Raw genomic sequence first — 21,288 nt, 5'->3', positions numbered from 1 at the left:
AAACTAATAAATGGCAAATATTTGTACTAAAAAAAAACAAGAAGTGCGGTCTGATACTTAGGCCTTTTTCGCACTAGACAACGTGTGCAGGAGCCGTTCTCCTGCACGCGTTGATAACCTGCAGCGTGTCGTCGGAAATCTGCGGTGCGACGCTGAGTAGCGGCAGAAGTAATTAATTAACACGACGGGGAAACGCCGATTCCCGACGTTAAAATGCTCCCGGGTGAAACGCACTGAAACGCAGCATCGGGTGTGAAAGGTAAAATGAAAGTCTATGGACTTTCATTTTACTTTGGTCAATGCAAAGTTTCGACTTTGCGTTGAAACGTAGAAAAGGGGCTCTAGTGTGAAAGAGCCCTTATGCTCAGGCAGTGAGTAGCATAGCATTACACATATGAAAAAATCCCTGAGATAACCCTTTTCACACTCAAAAAAAACCCCCACACAAAAAAAACCCCCACATATATCCAGGCACATCGCCTCTAGTCTACAGGGCCAGAGTTAGGACTTGATGCTTTTAGCGGGAGATTTGTGATTTGCTGATTGCTGGTGATCAGCAAAGCGGTGCAGCATGTGTAATCCCATGGGATTAGTTACACTGCGGCGATTGCATCATGATTGCGATTTTTGCCAATTACAAACATGCTGCATGCAGAATTTTCTGGGCAATTGCTTTGCAATTCTTATTCACTGGAATGAGAACCGCAAAATGCAATGGCTGCAAAATTGCCAAACATCTCAATGCAAAATCGCAATCACCAAGGTTTTGCAATGCCAAGTGTGACTGGGGCCTAAGCTTCATACACAATCCAGACTATCATTGGCCAAGACATTGTTCTTGCACCATCTTAACCAAGAACCCAAGGGGTAGAGATGCCCCTAGAGTCCTTAATGGATCCAGCACAGAAAATACTACTGTTTTGTCCAGCACAGAAATATCACTGTGCATGCGTGAATGCACTCCCGGATGCGCAGTAAGGAGCCGCCGTCTTCGGAAGGCACTGAAATGAGGGGTACAAGAGAGGACAAGGAAAGCTCTATAGGATACAGAGCTTACCCTGTCCACATTTTCTCACATCTGCTCACCTTATTAAATTGACTGAAGCACCCCCGCCCATCATTTGCTATTGAGAAGATACTGTAGTAGTTTCTCTTGTATAAGCACACAGGATGGGGGTATGTGGAATAATGTTTTTTTTAAGTAGTGAAGCTGAAATTAGCTGACTCTTCTATGTTGGATAAAGCTAATTACTCTGCTACACCTTCTGTCCTCTGTCTGCACAGCGAACTGATGGAAGTGGAACATTTCCGAACCATCTACCACATGTTTGTGGCTGCACTCTGCGTCTTTGTGATCAGCACTGCAGCCGTTGACCTCATTGACCAAGGGAGGTGAGTGGAGTATGCATGTGAAATGCCACATCACAAAAAAGCATCTCGGTATGCCTGTTTTTCTTTCTGGCACATGAAAGAAATATTTAGGTCCTCAGTGCTGCTGCTACCAACTGAGTACACATTGCTGCGCACAACTGTCTAGAAGAGTCCTAGACCGTTAAGAGGAGTCCTTAACCCTACAGGAGCTTGTCTACAGTGGCAGACAGATTTTTGCCACTGAGCAAATTGTGCCTTGATAAAGGGGCCCTATGTTGCTCCAAAACATTGGCTATATGTTTTATATGGAACCAATAAAGATTTACCATGTATGTGCCAGCTCTTTTTGATTGACCATTGTACAGAGGGTGTCATCCATCTTTTTTCCAGCTACTGCACTCTCCCTAGAGCACAGGTGTTGAACACCAGGAGGCCTGGAGGGCCAGATCCATGCCAGTGTTTAGGATGGACTGAGAAAGAGAGGAATGTGTTCTACCTGATGGACCACACCTTTCCTGATTCAGACCCATCAATTCATTTGAGCTGTGTCAAAAATATGTGAGGACCTCGGCTCTCAAAGCCGTTTGACATCCCTGCCCTAGAGATAATGGGTTTGATCCATAAAGGTGCCCATACACTCGTCAGATTGGCAGCAGATAGATAAGAAATGCATCTGATGATCTATCTGATGCGTTTTTAGAACATTTTTTACCAGGATAGAATTCCAATAGATTTCAGTTTGAAATCTATTGAAATTCGATCTGATGGCATTTTTTTGCCATCAGATTTCCATTAAGGCCAATGCAAACTGATAAGCAATCTCATCAGATCGACCTAATTTTTCCATCCTGCCAGTTCGACAGAAATCCATCGAAATCGATCGAAATCGGCCATCGATCGGTCGATTGGCCAACCGATTTGCAATCGATCGATCGGGATCGATCGGTCGGCCAGAAAATCGGCTGAGTGTATGGGCCCCTTTAGTGTGTGCGAGATGACACTATAACTGTTGAGTCAGGGTCCTTTCACACTGGGCCGGCACGGTGTGGTAATTTTACCACACTCTAACGCGGGGCAATGAATGTCTATGGGGACTTTTATACTTCTGCAGTATAGTGCGATGTGATGGAAGTGACGTTTTCGCCTCATCCCTGATGCTCGGATAGATCTACGTTTCGTCGACGTGCAGCAGACCGCAAGTCGTGTAAGTATATGGTGACGCGTGTCAATGTGAAAACCCGCCGCGTGTTTTCCACTGAAGCATTTTTTTTTTTGCAATACCCTTTCGCACGCATGATCGCATTGGCAACAGGAACTAAGCGTCACTTCCTGCTTGGCCAGCTGCCAGACAAGGATTACCGCATATTACTGCGGTAATCCCTGAAGGCCTGGTTTTGGCGGTCTGCCACCAGTCCACAGTGTGAAACCGGCCTCATATATTCACTGGTTCAAATAGAAGTTGAATATCTGCAAATACCTTCTGTATTAAAAGGCAAAAATAAACACAGAGGCTACAGATTAACCACATGACCACAACATTCACACCCATGAGTTTACAGTTTTTTTCAGTTAGGTCCATAAATATTGGGGCTCTGTACACAACCACAATGGAATGAAACGAACATGATGTGCTTTAGCTGCAGATGGGCACTATTTTCTATTATTTTCAGTACAGATTTTCTTTAATAATTTCCCAATGTCTAAATCTATTGCCCAGTGACCACCCACCGGGATCGTTCGTATTGACCAACAGTCATGACAAATCACTGAATCAGCAATTGTTTTGCAAAGTCTAAGGGCCTGAGCCCACTAACGCAGTTGTGTCCACTTTTCAGCATCTGTAACATTGATGTGTAACTGAAAAGCGGACACAACTGCGTCAGTGGGCTCAGGCCCTAACTGACAAAATACTGTGCAAATGAGTAGGGAAGCTGGCTGGTATTTTACTATTTTGACAGTTAAACTGCTGTTCAGGAAATGCTTTTGAAAACAGAGAAAACCCTTATAATCCCCCTAAGGAGATGGACTAGTCCAAAATCTGCCATATCTGTCAGTTTTTAACGGCTTACTTTTTTGGTCCTTTAAATGTGTACATTTTCTGAACAGGACAACTGGGTGTTTCACCCTGATATTAATTTAATTCTTGTTTCCTTGTTGCCTGCAGGGTGGTTTTTGAGTTTGACCTTCTCTCTTATACCTTTGGAAAACTTGACACCGTTGCATGGTGCTGGATCTGTCTGTTTACATACACTCTTCTGATCCCTTACAAAACATTACATTTCTGGGGATCTTTGTATCCCACATCCAATCACAAGGTTCTCCTGACTGTCTTTGCGAGCACATTCCTGCTTGTGTGTCAGACGTGTGTGCTGTTTATTTTCCCCGTCTACGTGGTGAAGATTTATCAGCTACCTCCAGCCTCCAGTTTCATCGTCGTCCTGGAACAGGTGAGTTTTGTAAATTAGATGAATATCTCAAGCAGAGATACTAATGCTGTTACAGCAGCATAGCTCCCAACTGTCCCTCTTTTGGAGGTACAGTGCCTCTTTGTGAACCCTCTGTCCCTCCTTTCCTTCTCATTTGTCCCTCTTTAAGGACTTTGACCCTCTTTCTTTGTAAATATATGTATTTCTCTACTGACAAATGTGTTTAATTGGCTCTAAACTTTTAAATTGATATATTTCTTATTTTCAAATGTTAATATGAAGCATATTGGACCAGGATAGAAAGGACCAGTGTGGTTCGAATTATAAAACATGTTTTTCTTATGAAAACTTCATGGCATGTGACTAGGGGTGTGTCTGGGGTGCGATCAGGGGTGTGACAGGGGCGTGCTCAGGGGTGTAGTAGGGGGCGTGGCTTAAGTGTCCCTCTTTCTCATTTCAAAACGTTGGGAGGTATGCAGCAGACAAAAAGTGTACCCACTGGGCCTGAATTAGTACAACGTCTCAAGAGATCACCAAGCATGCCTGGAAGAGATATCACAAGTGATCCAGCATACCTGGACAGGAATAATGAACATTGGCTTCAATTCATCAAGCATTACCGCATTCGGTAATGCTGAAAACAGCTGACTTAACGGAGCACTTTCGAAAATGTTAATTCATCAAAGCTGTTACCGAATGAGAAGCTAAAATGACAGAGCATTGCGAGGTAAATTACCGACATGTGCCAGTAAATATGTCAGTAAATGTTAATTCATCAAGGTTACCGCATTAGCTCACACATTCGGTGATTATCTCCAGCTCTCCCCTGTCGTTACAGGCTTGGAAAGCCTTCTGTGTGAATGTTTTCATGATTAGCAGGAGCAGGCAGCCAATAGAAACAGCCCCTGTTCTCCTGCAAGTGCCGCTGATAGGTCACACAGGCTTCTCCACACAAGCTTTCAGACCCCCCAGGCAGTGAGCAGAGAGAACGGTGGTGTAACCCTTTGAGTCCCTGTTTGAAAATGCAAAGATGCAAGTGGTGAAATCACCAAGCATGGCATTTGTAATGTCTCCAGGAAGTTTATCTACGTTGTGGCAAATAAGTAAAATGTTAAGAAACACTGATGGACAGATTCAGAGCAGCAGAGGCAGTATAAGTAACAGTAAATATAACACGTTTACATGTAAAGGGATGTCTGGATGCCTTCTATTGTTATCAGCTTGTAACAACACAGGGACATTCCAAGCTGCTCTGCACCACTCTGCTGTTATCCAACAGCCTTTGATGAACTGAAGCCGTAGTACTTTCAGTGGCGTAGCTAAGGAGCTATGGGCCCCGGTGCAAGTTTTACATGGGGCCCCCCAAGCACCCTACACATAACAATTGATATGGCGCACCAAAACCTGCCAAGGATAACTACAGTGTCAGAGATGCAAGAAGAGGGTGGGGAACAGTGTGCTAATTATTATTACTATTGAAAGTATCTATAGAAGTGATTATTATCAGCACAGGACCAATATAGAGCTAATACTGTTGTTGAGAGAGGGCCCTACGGGGCCCCTCTGGCCCAAGGGCCCCGATGCGGCCGCTACCTCTGCAACCCCTATTGCTACGCCCCTGAGTACTTCGGTAACTTAACGAACCTCTACCACACATGGGAAAATATTGATGAATTAGCACAGTGAAGTGTAAAATACCGAATGCGGTATTTTAAGGACAGGGATTTTGTTATCGAACACCCTTTGATGAATTGAAGCCATTGTATGCCTGTAAGGGAGAATGGGTTACCCTGCAGAATCATAAGGCTGGGAGCACACTAGGCATCTGCACTGTGCATACTTTTTTTTTTCCCTGCGTTTTTGGTGTGTTTTTGTATGCGTTTGCATTTCACGCTTAGGTTCTTAATGTGTTTTTTGTTCTTTTCGCATTTACATTTTTTTTTATCAATTTCCCTAATCAATAGAATAAAGTACAGTAACATATTTTCTAAAAAAAACAAAAACAAAAAGAAACCTAATGTAAAAAACGCATTCCTCTGCGTCTCCATTGAGATCAGGGATGCTCAAATCCGAATTCGGATGAAACCCGGATAGTTGCTATCCGGATATCTCCCAGTAAACCTGGGCGGGGGGATCAAGCTTATCTGTCTGACGTCTTCTTCGGTCCGTCCCTCTGCGCCTCCCACGATGCTGTCCACGCGCATCACGTGACTAAAAACACTTCCTCCTTCAACCCGGAGGAGGAAGTGTTTGTACTCCGGTGACCGCCGTGTGGAACGCATCATGGGAGGCACCGAGGGACAGACCGAAGAAGACATCAGACAGGTAAGCTTGACCCCCCACCCACCCCGCACAGGTACCTGGGTGAAATCCAGATAGCAACTATCCGGATTCACCCGAATTCAGATTTGAGCATCCCTAATTGAGATACATTATGTGCGTTTACATGTGTTTTTGAAAATGGCGTAGCAAGTTTTCAAAAATGTGAAATGCACATATATACATTTTCACATGTGGCCCATTGACTTTCATTAGCGGGAAAACCGCTAGCGTTTCTGCCTAGTGTCTTTCTAGCTGAAGACGAAACATTCTACTCAAGGCAAAAACTCATTCGACTAAAGGCTGGTACACATTATGCAATTTTCACTGCAGATATTATTTCTGATCAAAAAAATTATCGGATCTGGGAAAAAATATACAGGCTGCTGGATACCGGATCCCAAACTCAAAACTGATCTGATTCTCAATCGGAAGTAAATCAGACACGCTGAAAAAATATTGATTGACATAATGACTATCGTTCCATGTATATGTCCTTTCGATTCTTCCTCGATCAATACCCCATTGGAAAAATGATTGGAAATCTGATCAAAACTTGAAGAAAATTGCATACGTGTGTACAGTATCTTTCTTCTATTTATGATTGGTGTCGGATCTGAATATCGATCTGCCCATTCGCTTGAAAAGGATCGAGTAAAAATTGCATTGTGTGTACAAGGCTTCAAGTGTGTTGGAACTGCAAATGGAAAACTCTTGCACCTATTGCTAGGTACAAGAGTAGTTAGTGGCCAGGTACAAGAGTAGTTAGTGGCCACTAATGATCCATAGAGACATGTTGCCATGGCAACAATCGTGTCATTTGGAAATGGACCCCAACTGTGCAGCTTTCCACTGGTCCGATACTGCTGTCAGTCACAGTGACATCAGCAGTATAAGACCAGTTGTAAGCCGTTTCAGGTTCATTACCTGCATTTCAGGTCCACTTTGGAATGATGTCAGCCATTGCCACAACAATGCTATAAGCAGGGCCGGATTTAGGACAAGGCCTCCTAGGCCATGGCCTAGGGCACCACAGGAGCAGGGGCACCAAAGCAGCAGGCTAACTGGTGCAGCATTTTCAGGTTTGCAACTGCTGCAATGCCAGGTACTCTGCTGCTAGCCGCCTGTGCAGCAGCCACCTTGCTCTATGTGCACATTTGCATTGGGGCCAGTAGCTGTGGACTTGGGCAGCACTGGAGATGGAAGGGAAGAGGAAGCTTCTGCACTGGATATAAGCAGAGAAATGCGTGACACTGATGGCTGCTGCGATGTGAAGGTGAGCTGGCTACCTATACTGAAATTGGGGAGTGGGAAAAAGAGGGATTAAGGGAGTCATCTGGCTACCTATACTGGAGGGAAAGGGGGGAGGAGTCATCTAGCTACATATACTAGAGGGAAGGGGTGAGGTCATAAGGCTACCTATACTAGAGGGAAAGGGGAGGGGTCGTCTCGCTACCTATACTGAAGGGGGCGGACGGTGACAGTGGCCTAGGGCGGTAAAAAGTACAAATCCGGCCCTGGCTATAAGGAATAGAGAGCTTCCTGGAACGCGGCATATTCTTGTATACATGTGCTGGACATGGACACAGGTAATGCAGGTCATGTATAAATGTATCTATTTAATAAATAATGTTTGAGGAAAACTATGTTAGAGCTGGTTCACACAGGCGTCTGCCCGGCTTTCTGTGGTGTTGTGTTTGGTGGAGTTGCGGCGGCGATGCGTTTAGGCTTTCAGCAGCCTTCACGTAGCTTTCGGATACGGTCTGCGTTTTTCTTCCCCTAGAGGAACATTACCCGTGGCGGTTAACTGCCCCAGGACGCTACATGTAGCATCCAGTGTCGCCTTGAACGCCAGAGGAAATCGGGACCCGAACGCCGCGTCCGCATAAACGCTGCTTTGTTTAACGCCAAGTCCCGAACGCTGGCGGTAAACGCTCCGCAGACGCCCGTCTGAACCAGCCCTTACTCTAGCACCTAGCAATAGGTACAGGAGTTTTCAATTTGCAGTTCCATTACGCTCCACTCCTTTAACCACTTTGCATCCAGACCTTGTTTTCCCCTTATGGACCAGAGCAGTTTTGACATTTTAGCTATGTCCCTATTTAATCAGCAATAACTATATCTCTACTTATGACACTTGAATGAAATATGTATCGTTTTTTTCAAGAATAACTAGGCTTTTCCCTTGAACAATTTTGTTTTCTATGCATTTTAATGTGAATAAAAGGATAAAAATAGAAAAAACACATTATTTCTCAGTTTTACCAATTCCAGTTTAAAAATAAAAAGCACTACTGTAAATAAAAAACACAACTTTTGATTGGCTATTTCTATTGTTTATCACAAAACTTAGATTATGTTCTTGTCATAATTTATAATGAGAAAATTTGATTCTGAAATAATGCTACAGTGTGTATTTTTCACTATGAACTGAGAAAATAAAAGTATTTTTAATCGTAAAAATCAATCTTCTTGGTTTAGGGAACATATATTTGCTTTCACCAATTAGTGCTGTATCAGATAGTGCTGGATGTTTGCCCCATTTAAGCACAGCACTGCTTCAGTTCCAAGACGTATATCTACGTCCTCATGGCTTAGATGAAGTCACAGCGGATGTAGATATACTGTAGTGGTGGCAAAAGTGGTTAAGATTAGATGTGTGGAGTTATCTACAATTCAGCCATTTCCTGAACTTAGCAGGTGTGAAAAGACACACAAGCCGTTTATTAAATCTGGCCATACATCTAGCGATTTTGCAGCCCGATCGACCTTCCGATTCAATAATGTTATCAAATCAGATGAAAATCCGTGCCGCAACAAGCATGTCCGATCAACAATTCAACCAATTTCAGGCCAAAATGAGTTAAATTTATCAATTGAGCAAGCCAGAAAATCTTGGGCTAATGTGGTTGATTGGATGTACAGAGGTAATGGCGTTCTATATCGGGATGAGCGACAAATGCGACAAACTCCATGACCCGCTGTCCCCTAAATGTTAACGTCCCCCCCCCCCCCCCCCCGCACCCTCGGTGCACATGCATTAAAATTAAATTCTCTCACCTGTCCAGCCGCTTGGCATGTCCAGCTGCTCCTGCTTCCTCCATTTGCTCCCCAGGTACCAGAAACTTTGCTGTATGAAGTTCTACAGAAAATGTCTCAATGCTCTACACATTTGTAATACAATTCCTTACATTTCCTTCATATAGATCCGACTGTTTATGAAGAGTTATGCATTCCTTAGAGAGTCCATTCCAGAAATCTTACGGTCAGAAAGTAAGTAAAAATGTGATCATTTATTTACACAATAATAAGGATTCTGTTACCAGCCTCATCAGAATCTGGCATCATAGCTGAATCCACAGTTTAGTTCAATATGAAAAGTAGGTTATCCATTCAAATAAATGTATGCCTACTAATCTATTTTCTTGAAGCAAGAGGGTTATGGAGGCTGCCATATCTATTTCCTTTCAATCAATACCAGTTGCCTGGCTATCCTGCTGATGATGCTGTACCTCAAATACTTTTAGCCATAGACCCTGAACTAGCATGCAGCAGATCAGATGTTTCTGACCTGACGAGATCACCTGCATGCTTGTATCTGGTGTTATTCAGACACTACTGCAGCCAAGTAGATCAGCAGGGCTGCCAGGCAGTGGCGTACCTACAATAAGGCTGGAGGTGCTCACAGCACCAGGTGTAGCCATAGCTAGGGGTGCCGTTGTGGTGCTTAGCCACTGTGTTCTTCCACCTGGGACCTTTTTTTTTTATAGTTTGGGCAACAATCAAGAAAATAGCAGCAGACGGTGCAGGGGATTGTACTACTTCCTGCACTAGATGTAGCACACCTCCCTACTTCCTGTGCCATGGACAATGTGTCTCCTGGCTCTCTACACACAGCCTGCAGTGAGTGAATGTGCAGAGCAGCAGGGTGAGTAGAGAAAATTATCAGGGAGAGGTGGCAGGATGTGTTTAGTGCTTCAGAAGTTGTCAGTCATTAGTAGCCATGTGCACTGGCTGGTGTAATGTGCACTGGCTGGTGGAATATATACAAAAAGATTTACAAAAACAAAGTAAAAATTACAAAGACACACAACAAGACAGTTTGCTCATAAACAAAATAAAAACGGGAATAAAACATTACCAGCATGAAGGTTTGAGCGTTGTTTGCGGGAGCACACATTCGCTGGTCAGAAACCAGGATAGTCCTAGCGTCTTTGCTATCTCCATGAACTACAAGTTGTGAAGGTCTTGGTGACTTGAGTATAATCTGAACCCCCTACTTTTGGGTCACTTTTCTGGTCCCAGAAGCTAGACTTATACTCGAGTATATACTGTAGCTGTGAATCTCACATTGATCAGCATTTGCTATCAGATCTAATGCCTTTTTGTGTGTGGAAAGAGACAGAAAATAACCCTCAAATCACTTTTTGTCTGTTTATGATTTAAAGGGAATGTAATATGTACTGTCATCAAAATCTGAGTAAAACATGAAATTCTAGACCTTTACAGGTATCCTCTATGAGTCTATGTTATGTTTTGCATGGATGAACTTTAATTTTTTTTTTTACATATATTTCCCTTTGCAGAGAAAGAGATTCTTCTACCCAAATTTTCCAGTTACCTTTATTTTCTCTTTTGTCCAACTCTCATCTATAGAGACAGCTATCCCAGGTAAGACTAAAGATTACGTATCTTGCTGAATATAGCCTGCTCATCTCTATATGGGAGCACTAATATTCACAAATGAAATCATGCATGTGTTATTTTAACTTGAAATTAATACATTTTAGTCATTTAAGGCTGATGGAATGTTTTATGACTTTTAAGGATACATGAGATGAGGTAAACAACTTTATTGCTGATGTACTTACCTGGGGCTTCCTCCAGCCCCTAGAAGTCTCTGTGTCAGTTGCCTAAGGTCCGCTCTGCAGCGGCTGCTGACCTGTCCGGGCTGTCTGCTTCTGCGCGCATACATGAGTGTGCGCACATGCCGCTTGTGGTCGCGCTCCCACCGCCGGGAGCAGTGCCACTGAGAGCTACTGCGCCTGGGCAATATCATATGCTCCTGGCGACTGGAGTGTGGCCATGAGCAGCAAGTGTGCACACTCACGCATAAGCCACCGACCTGGCCACTACGAAGGGGACCCCGCAAGAGTGGCTGATGGGGGACCTGCAGCGAAAAACACTGAGGGCCCTTTTACACTTAATCAGTTGGTGTGCGTTAGTACGCGTTGGTATGCGTTAGTACGCGTTTTTTTCCATAGCAGTGCATTGTGACAAAGATTTCAGTTAAAACGCGTTAAGTGTGAGGTGCCATAGGAAAACATGGGACTTACTTTGCAAATCAGTTTTCTTTCAGTTTTAACTGAGAGCAACTGATTAAGTGTAAAAGGGCCCTCAGGCTTCTAGGGGCTGGAGGAAGGCAGGCAATAAAGTATTTGACCTTTATTTTAAGCAATATGCGTACCGGTAAACGTTTTCTCTTTAATATCTTGAATTTAAAGAAAATCTGTACTCTAAAATCCTTACAATAAAAAGCATACCATTATATTCATTGCGTTCTCCTGGGCCCATCTTTGCTGTTTCTGCCTCTCCCTGCTGCAATCCTGGATTGTAATTACCAGTTTTAGGCAGTGTTTACAAACAAAAAACATGGCTGCTAACCAGCATGTGATAGGCTGAGAGAAATTCAGGCTGTGAGTCATACAGAGCCTGGAGGGGGTGTGGAGAGGGTGTGTATAACTTCTACCTATCACAGCAGAGCAGCACATTCCTGCCTGAACCGACAAAGCTGACAAAGGAAAGAATATTAGATTATATAACAGAGATAATACAGCCACTGTGCAACTAGGAAAGGCTGCCCATACACTGAGCCGATTATCGGCCGATCGGTCGATCAAAATCGATTGATCGCAAATCGATTGACCAATCGATCAATTTCGATCAATTTCAATTGATCTGACATGCTGGAAAATCTAGGTCGATCTGTTGAGATGGATTATCTTTTTGCATTGGACCTAATGGAAATCTGATGGCAAAAAAAATGCCGTCAGATTAATTTTCAATAGATTTCATACTAAAATCTATTGGAAATCGGTTCCTAGTAAAAAATGTTCCTAAACACATCAGATAGATCAGAAATCTATCTGATGATCTATCTGCTGCTAATCTAACGAGTGTATGGCCTGCTTAAAACAGACTACCTTTACTGCAAAACAGATTGTGAACCAATTTCAGCCTGAAACCGTTCACAATCTGTTGTGGTGGTGGTGCTGCTGCTGCCGCCGTTCCCCTCCCCCGCCGCATACATTACCTGCTCCGCCGGTATGACTACCTTTACTGCAAACAGATTGTGAACCAATTTCAGCCTGAAACCGTTCACAATCTGTTGTGGTGGTGGTGCTGCCGCCGCTCCCCTCCCCCGCCACATACATTACCTGCTCCGCCAGCGTGACTGCCCCCGGTCACCGCTGCTCCGTCTCCGCTCTGGTCTCCAGGTCCGGCATGCTTTACTTCTTCCTGCCCGGCAGGAAGTTTAAACAGTAGAGCGCCCTCTACTGTTTAAACTTCCTGCCGGGCAGGAGGAACTGAAGCATGCCGGAGTCTAGAGCGGAGACGGAGCAGCGGTGACCGGGGGCAGTCGCGCCGGCGGAGCAGGTAATGTATTGCCGCTCTATTGCGTCGGTCGTCGGGCACTCGAACGCCGCTAGCGACGCGCTCCCTACCCGCGGGCGATCAACGGTAATTTTCCGCACGGAGCGATCGACGGGATCAGACAAAATGGATCGAAATTCGGCGTGTAGCGCGAACGATTGGCAGCAGATTCGATCCCAGTGATCGAATCTGCTGTCGAAACAGCTGCAAATCGGGCCAATGTATGGCCAGCTTTACTTATAGCCATTCATGTTTGTCCTTTTATTCAAATGAACTCACAGTTTAGTGGGATCAATTTATCAAAGCCAGTGCAAGGATATTGAAGAAAGTCTGGTGCAGAAGTGAAGCTGTAGCCCACAGCAACCAATCAGAATTCTTGATCTAGACATCTGCTCCATTATTACACCATTACTGCTCCAGCTTAGCTTGCACTGGGTTTGATAAATCTGCCTCAGTTGTTTTTTTGTTTTTGTTTTTTTTTTTGTTTTTTTTTACTACAGGACCTCAGAGCTGTAAGACATAAGTGGTTATATTTACTCCTATACAGTATTGGATAAGCAACTTGCTTAAAACAAACCTGAACTGTCAAAATAAACAAAAGTCAAAATGAACACACACATGACATACTTGCCTCCCATGTAGTCTACTCATCAATCTCTTTTTCCTCACGTGTTTCCTGTTTGTCCACTGTGATCGATGGAATTCTCCATCCTCCATTTTAAAAATGGCCATATCCCTGTAACAGCTTCCTTGTCAGCACACTGTTAAACTGTAAAAGCAACTGACAGCAACTGATATATAACTGGCAGAAACTGATATATTTCAGTTCTGATAAAATCTTGTCAGAACTAGATGGAATTGTAAGAAGAAAATGGTGAGCTTCTGAATGGTGAGCTTCTGAGAGGAACTGACAGTGAGGTTAGTATATAATATTCATTTGCAGGTACATCATGTGTTTATTTTAAATAATTTTACTCAGTGTAGGTCTACTTTAACTCAGTACAGTTATTTCTCCCCGAGTCAGTTATAAGGGTTTCAAGACCACTGGTAGCCACAATCAGTGCTGCTCAAATACCCCTTTTCAAAATCTGGATTGAATTCTGATCCAGATATCCAATCCGAATCGGATAGCCGAGTTTGACATTTTGGAATCCGAGCTCAGTATCCCAGATATCTGCCCGGATTCGGATATCTGGGTAGAAAACCGGAAGTGGGCATTAAATTGCTTGTAAAACGTTTTTAGGGTAAATGAGACACTTATTGATGATGTGGGGACTTAAATTCCCCCCCCCCCCCAAAAAAAAAAAAACCCTCTCTCTCTTCTCTCTCTCTCTTGCTTTCTCTCTCTTTCTCTTTCTCTCTCCCTCCCTCCCTGGATGCCTTCGAAAGGGATTATTGCCATTGAGGCTGCATTTCCACTTGTGCGGTGCGAATCGCCGCGGTAAAAATTAGCATGCGGATGCGAATTTCGCATGCGGGTCTATGCGAATTCGCATGGATGACGATGTATGTGAATTTAACCATGGCAGTGCTGGTGTGCTTTTCCATTGTTTCTATGCGAATTCGCATGAAAATTCGCATGCCCAAACCTCATGCGAATTTCCTATTAAATACATTGTATACGAATTCTGATGGCTCTGCCATGCGAATTTTTTCTGCACAGAAAAACGCAAAAGAATCCTGACAAGTGGAAACAGTCCCATTCACTTGTATTGCTATGCGAATTTGCATGCGAAAAACGCATGCAAATTCGCTATAGTGGAAATGAGCCCTGAAGGTGATTTTAGGTTCTGCTAAGATATCTGAACTAACTATCAGCCCGGATTTCGGATTTCAGATGGGAAATCCAAGTTTGCTCGGATCGTCTATTTGGATTTAAAAAAATATCCGAATTGCTATTCAAAGTTCGGATAGTGGAAAAAGCTTGGATTATCTGTGTAGTTCGGATACCCGAATATTGGATGAGCACCACTGGCCACAATGTATATTTGTAACAGTGACCCCCTTATTGAAATACCGTTATATAGAACACTTACAACAATCTTTTTATTCAAAAAAAATATTCCTGTACTTATATATAAAGAATATACAAATCAAATAAACAGTATCAAGAAACATAAGACAAATATTGGTTGTCAAAATTACATTAACAAAAATTATATACCAGCCTTCGGCAGCCTCCCACAGAATCTAACATGCTAGCTTTATACTGTAATAAAGACTCGTACCTTGATTGTAATTTGTATGTGTTTAGCCATGTCCATCACCGGATCACTTTCCACTTCTAGTGGCAGACTGGCTACTTTCATTTCTCTACTTTCCCACACTCCTATCTAGCTATGAGTCATACAAGAATTCACCTGATAATGCCATGATTCTCACACTGTGTGTGAAGTGCGTAGCATTTTTCACACGCTGGCTATTTTTACACCCTTATATAAATCAATTATACAGAATTTCAACAAAGATGTTATGACATCTTGAAAAAAGAAAAATCATAAAGCAAAAACATATAATAAAAAAAATGCAATATTTCTGACACTAAGCCAACATGCAAATACATATTCTATCCTGTTGATATTGTGATGCCTCTCTTAAAGTGGACCCAAACCAAAAATGTTTTTAATTCAAAATATTTAGTTGCACCACTCTAACACATACAAAGATAAATAAACTCTCCTTCATGCCTATGAGCATTTCAGTGCATGCTTTTCACCCTTCTCTTTTCATAACCTGGCTGGATAGTGTACTGGTTAAGGGCTCTGCCTTTGACATGGGAGACCAGGGTTCGAATCCTGGCTAAGGTCAGTACCTATTCAGTAAGGAGTTCAAGGCAAGACTCCCTAACACTGCAGGGTGGCCTCTTGAGCGCGTCCCTGTGGCTGCAGCTCTTGAGCGCTTTGAGTCCGACAGGAGAAAAGCGCTATACAAATGTTCGGATTATTATTATTTATTACTATAACTAGGGTTATACAAGTGGCATCCATTAGCAATTCCTCCTTTGCCGGACACCACCTACTCCAGCATTTTGCCGGATTCTGTCCCGGCAATATGAAAGGAAGAGAGGGGTTCCTCCAATAAATGTAAAATATTTTATGTTTGTCATCATGCAGATGAAAAAAGGCTGCTATTTATTATTATAATTTAGAAAATAGATTTTATTTCTGAAATCTTGTATTTTTAATTTGGGTCCACTTTAACATTTCTAACACCACTTTTGCCATTTAAAGTGCCCATACATCAGGCAATGATGGGCAGATTCGACCAAGAGACAAATCTCTCTCTGCTCGAATCTGATGACTGCCCATACACCGCCGGCCGATTCCCGATTTCAGCATGAAATCTCTTGGGAATCGGTCAAGCCCGCCACGTCTGCCGCATTCGCTGCCTCGCTGCTGTTCCCCTAATGTATAAATGTGTATGTAATGTGCGCATTTATACATTACCCATCACATGTCGTGGTGCCCATCCTTCTGAATACTCCGCTCTTCCATAGCCGCATTCACACTACCAGTGTGGCATGTGACCTCACACGCCAGCGTGCTAAGCGTTGGCAGCGTGTATGGGGATAACAGAAGGGCAGGAATGCGGAAGATGGATGGACACCACGACACAGGGCAGGTAATGTATAAATGCACTTGTTACATTATTATTATTTTTTATTTATATAGCATATTCCGCAGCGCTTTACAAAGCACAATAAGATGATATCATAAGGGGAACATAGGTACAGCCAAAAAATGTACAGCAGAGTCTCAAGCAACTCAAGTATTGCAACTCAAGCAGCACAAGTATTGCAACAAAAACAGTAAACATTAGGAGAATGGCCCTGCCCTTGCGAGCTTACTATCTAAAAGGTAGTGGGAGGACACACTAGGTAAGGAGATGGAAGGGGGGGGGCGTCAGTGAGCCTTTGCCTCTGATTACATTGTGAACAGATATGTAAATGGGGGCTATAAAATGTTTTAAGCATGTTTGAACAGGTATGTTTTAAGAGTGCGTTTGAAGATGTCCAGGTTTGGAGCATAACATACAGGCTGTGGAAGAGAGTTCCAAATGAGGGACGCTGCTCGTGTGAAGTCCTGGATGCGAGCATGAGAGGAGGTGACCAGATTAGAGGCCAGGACAATTTCTTGGGTGGAGCGAAGGTTGTGGGAGGGACATCAACATTTATACATTGGGAGAACAGCGTCGGGGGATTCATCGTTGATAGCCAGAGGTGTTCCCAGTATTAGGTAGTATTGGGCCGCTCTCCCAAAATAGGCTGACAGGTGTCATGACCCCCAGTATAGGCAGCTAGAAGAGTTTTCAATATTAGGTAGCTACAGCCTTACACCTCTTCCCCCCCCTCTTATTGTGCAGACTGGTGAGTGTAGTGGAAGGGTTAAGTGACACGCCTCTTAAGGATCTAGCAATGGACGCACACAATCCATCTTCATTTTAGGCGCCCCAGTTTCCATGGCTCCATTGATGTAACCCGCCGGGGTGTCCCCTGATGGAAGATGCCACTGGAGCCATGGAGACTGGAACACCTAAGAGCAAGATGGATTGTGTGCATCCATTGCTGGATACTAGGGAGCGGAGTTTCTTCTCCCCTCACCACTCTACACCTCTGTCTCCTCTGCCTCTTCACCCTCAGGGAGACAAGCTGACACAGTCCCACCATGCCCCTTTAAAGAAAAATATTGTGACACCCTGAGCAGTCACTCAGGGTAAATGCCAGCCCTACATCCAGACTAGACATGAACAATTTAAGAGGCATGCATAACCAGTAGAACGAATGCGGAGTGTTTAGTTCTAGCAGCATTTACGGACTATACTCGTGTGTACCCAGTCTGGATACGCTCGTACATGGCCAGGAGCGCTGTCATAATAAACCTTTTGTTTACTATATTTAGAGGGATCCTGCACTGGAACTGTAGGCTGTAACTCTACTGCTGCTCTGTGAAGGTCATCAACTATTCAGATGACATTACCATCATCTGCCTGATCAGCGAAAATGGAGAGCACGAGTACCGCAGCGAGGTTGAGTGAATCTGCAATTGGTGCCACAATAACAACCTAGTACTGAACGCAGCAAAGACTGTTGAACTGACTGTTGTTTTTAGAAGGCACCCACCTCCCCTCCAACCAGTCCTCATAGGTGATACCGAGGTCTCTAGGGTACCATCTGTGCGCTTCCTTGGCACAACCCTCACCACTGACCTGAAATGGGGGCAGAACACTACCAAAATTTAGTAGAAATCACAGCAGAGATTGTTCTTCTTGCGTCAACTGAAAAAATTTGGCATGCCGCAGGAGCTGCTGACCAGCTTCTACACTGCAACCAGTGAGTCCATCCTTTGTTCGTCAGTCATTGTCTGGTATGCCAGTGCGACGGCCAGTGACAGGTATAAGCTGCAGAGAGTCATTACCGATGCGGAGCGGATAATCGGATCTCCGATGCCACCTCTTGATCTCCTCATGAATGAAGACGAGGGCCACCAGGATCTCTCTCGACCCCTCCCACCCTGGCAGTCACTACTTTGACCTTCTCCTGTCGGGTTGCCGCTATAGAACTATCCCATCCAAAACCACCAGGCGCAGGAACCCCTTCTTCCCCCAAGCAGTCCAGATGCTAAACTACGGAAGTACTCCCTCGAGGTCAAGAAAACTAAATGACTATACACGAGCCTCACAGGCTTGCTTATACTGTTGAGCTGCTGGTAATTTTTAATGTCTATGTACTTTTGCGCACCTGTTAATGTCCGTCTCGTCTGTCGGCGTATCGGCCGGCGTATCTGTTTGCCTGTCTTTGTACTTGCCTATGCCATGTGAACCACAAACCATTCCGAGTACGACTTCCATCACACTTGCCGAATAACACTGATTCTGATTCCATAAGAGAATCCGGGAAACTTTTGGACTATCCAGAGGCTTCCCACTGCTGAGGTAAGTATAACAGAGTAACCAAGCAGCTCAGGGTGACCCAAACTACTAGGAATGTATAGGGGGATAAAAGGAACCAAAAAGCCCTCCTACTAAAAAAGCAAAGCTTGGTGTAATTGCCTTCTTAAAACAGAAGGGAATTTGCAATAATTCAGTTACAAATGAACATTTGTGGTTACCCAAAATGCACTACTACTAAATATGCAAATTATTATTAAGAATGTAAGTTATTTTTCACTTCAGGTTCACTTTACTTCAGTGTTGAGAAAGGATGTTAGAATATAGTCATGCACCACCTTTTATGCTTCAAAATGGAAGCGAAGCCGGCACCATCAGATATGTATTAGCTCTTTTAATCAGATAAAACCATGCAGACAGCAGATATGCGACGTTTCGAGGACACAACCTCTTTTTCAAGCTGAGCTGTGCATGACAAAACATATAAGTAACCAAACAATCCTATATATACACAACACGGACATATGGCAGCCTATCAGCATTAAGCTACATCATTAACCAATGATATCAGGTCCTACCTAGTGGACCTGATGGAAAACCACAAAGCTGCCTGTCTGATAGGATCTTTTGAAATGGAGACTTCCCACCCTCCCCTCCACGTCAGTCCCCACCTTTTATGCTTAGAATATGTGTAGGATATGTGGGCACCAATGAAAAAATTCCAGGTCTCCCCTGGATGTAAAACAGGAAACAAGACTCTTTATATTTCATGAACACTACAAGCACTGCGTTTTGGCCTATGGACCTTTATCATTTGCTTACCAAACACCATTACACCACACATATATAATAGACTCCATTAATAACTCCCTCATCTTCCGGACTTTATTAACTTAAAGGAGAACTGTAGTGAGAGGTATTTGGAGGCTGCCATATTGATTTCCTTTTAAGCAATACCAGTTGCCTGGCAGCCCTGCTGAGCTATGTGCCTGCAGAATCACACCAGAAACAAGCATGCATCATCTTGTCGGATCTGACAAAAATGTCAGAAACACCTGATCTGCTGCATGCTTGTTTAGGGGCTGTGGCTAAAAGCATTAGAGACAGAGGATCAGCAGGGCTGCCAGGCAAATCAATATGGCAGCCTCTATATACTTCTCACTACAGTTTTCCTTTAAATCAACACCCTGTATACCACCTTCTATTCCTGCCAAGGCGTAGGTTTGAATTTCTTGTAGCCACGAGGTCCCACCACTAACATTGCTCTCTTGTCGCTTGCTCAGCTGATCTTTGTACACAGGTCATTTCATTGGCTCCTGACCATGTGATCACAGCACATATTCTTAGAAAAGGCTAAAGGAAATGTCTGATCATTGCTTGAACCTCTTGAGGACCATGGTGTTAAACCGCCCTAGTGACCAGGACATTTTTAGATAAATTGGCCACTGCAGCTTTAAGGCCAAGCTGCAGAGCCACACGACACAGCACACTAGTGATCCCCCCCTTTTCTCCCCACCAACAGAACTCTCTGTTGGTGAGGTCTGATCGCCCCCCAGATGTTTGTTTATTTATTTTTGTTTATATGTTTGTTTTTTAATAAAAAAAGTTTTTTTTTTAAATATTTCTCATACTACCCCCTCCCTCCCCCCGCCAGCCAATCCACGTGATCAGCTGTCATAGGCTTCAGCCTATGACAGCCGGTCACCCCTGTGCCTAAGGAGGGTCACACGGCTTAGACGGTGGTTTCGCCGTCTAACAGTCTCCTGAGCGGTGATTGCCGCTCAGAGACTGAAGGCAGAGCTCTGCATCTCCGCGCGCATCTCCGCCCACTAAGCAGGAGATGCGCGCGCAGTCTGCGCACGATCTCCTGCAAACCAGAGCCCCAGGACTTTACGCCTATCGGCGTTAGGCGGTCCTGGGGCTGCCGCCGCGGCCACGTCCATCGGCGTGACGTGGTCGGCTACTGGTTAATGGGTGTGTTCACCCCCTGATAAGGGTGTGTTACTAATGAAGTGTGTGTGTGTGTGTGTGTGTGTGTGTGTGTGTGTGTGTGTGTGTGTGTGTGTGTGTGTGTGTGTGTGTGTGTGTGTGTGTGTGTGTGTGTGTGTGTGTGTGTGTGTGTGTGTGTGTGTGTGTGTGTGTGTGTGTGTGTGTGTGTGTGTGTGTGTGTGTGTGTGTGTGTGTGTGTGTGTGGGTGTGTGTGTGTGTGTGTGTGTGTGTGTGATAATGGTATTCTGGTTACCACATAATAAAGGTCCTTGTTACTAGAGTCTTTTTCATTTGGGGACATGCAGGCGAAATTTGTGAAGTCAGATTTGCGGCAAATCTGGCTTTATTTACAGTTACAGATCTAAAAACTTTTAAACAGCACCCATGTCAGTCTGATGTAAAATCTGCTTCATCAAGATGAAAAACAAAACAGAAGTAATGACTGTTTGAACTATCCAGCGCTAAAATCTTAGCAGATATTTTTTTTCAGCTAAATAAATGTTTTGCCTTCTATTTACTTTTTAGGACATGGGGTTAATGCTAGGTACACACCATACAATTTTCTGGCCGATTTACTTGCCAGATCAATTATTTCCAACATGTCCGATCTGAATTTCGTTCGAATTCTTTTTTTTTCGATTTT

General features: G+C 43.9%; 1 protein-coding gene across 1 annotated transcript in view; it reads left to right on the top strand.

The window, feature by feature from the left end:
• The window catches only part of LOC137544032 (sterol O-acyltransferase 2-like), an 85,561-nt gene that overhangs the window by 31,772 nt on the left and 32,501 nt on the right, over positions 1-21,288 (top strand). The window contains exons 6-9 of the mRNA XM_068265100.1: positions 1,285-1,392; positions 3,536-3,818; positions 9,323-9,389; positions 10,703-10,787. Of these exons, the coding sequence (XP_068121201.1) occupies positions 1,285-1,392; positions 3,536-3,818; positions 9,323-9,389; positions 10,703-10,787 (543 nt within the window). The remainder of the gene's footprint in view (positions 1-1,284; positions 1,393-3,535; positions 3,819-9,322; positions 9,390-10,702; positions 10,788-21,288) is intronic.

This window comes from Hyperolius riggenbachi, chromosome 2 (assembly GCF_040937935.1).
Source record: "Hyperolius riggenbachi isolate aHypRig1 chromosome 2, aHypRig1.pri, whole genome shotgun sequence".
NCBI classification, from domain to species: Eukaryota; Metazoa; Chordata; class Amphibia; order Anura; family Hyperoliidae; genus Hyperolius; species Hyperolius riggenbachi.
The sequence above is the reverse complement of the archived record's forward strand: the minus strand, read 5'-3'. Positions and strand labels throughout refer to the sequence as shown.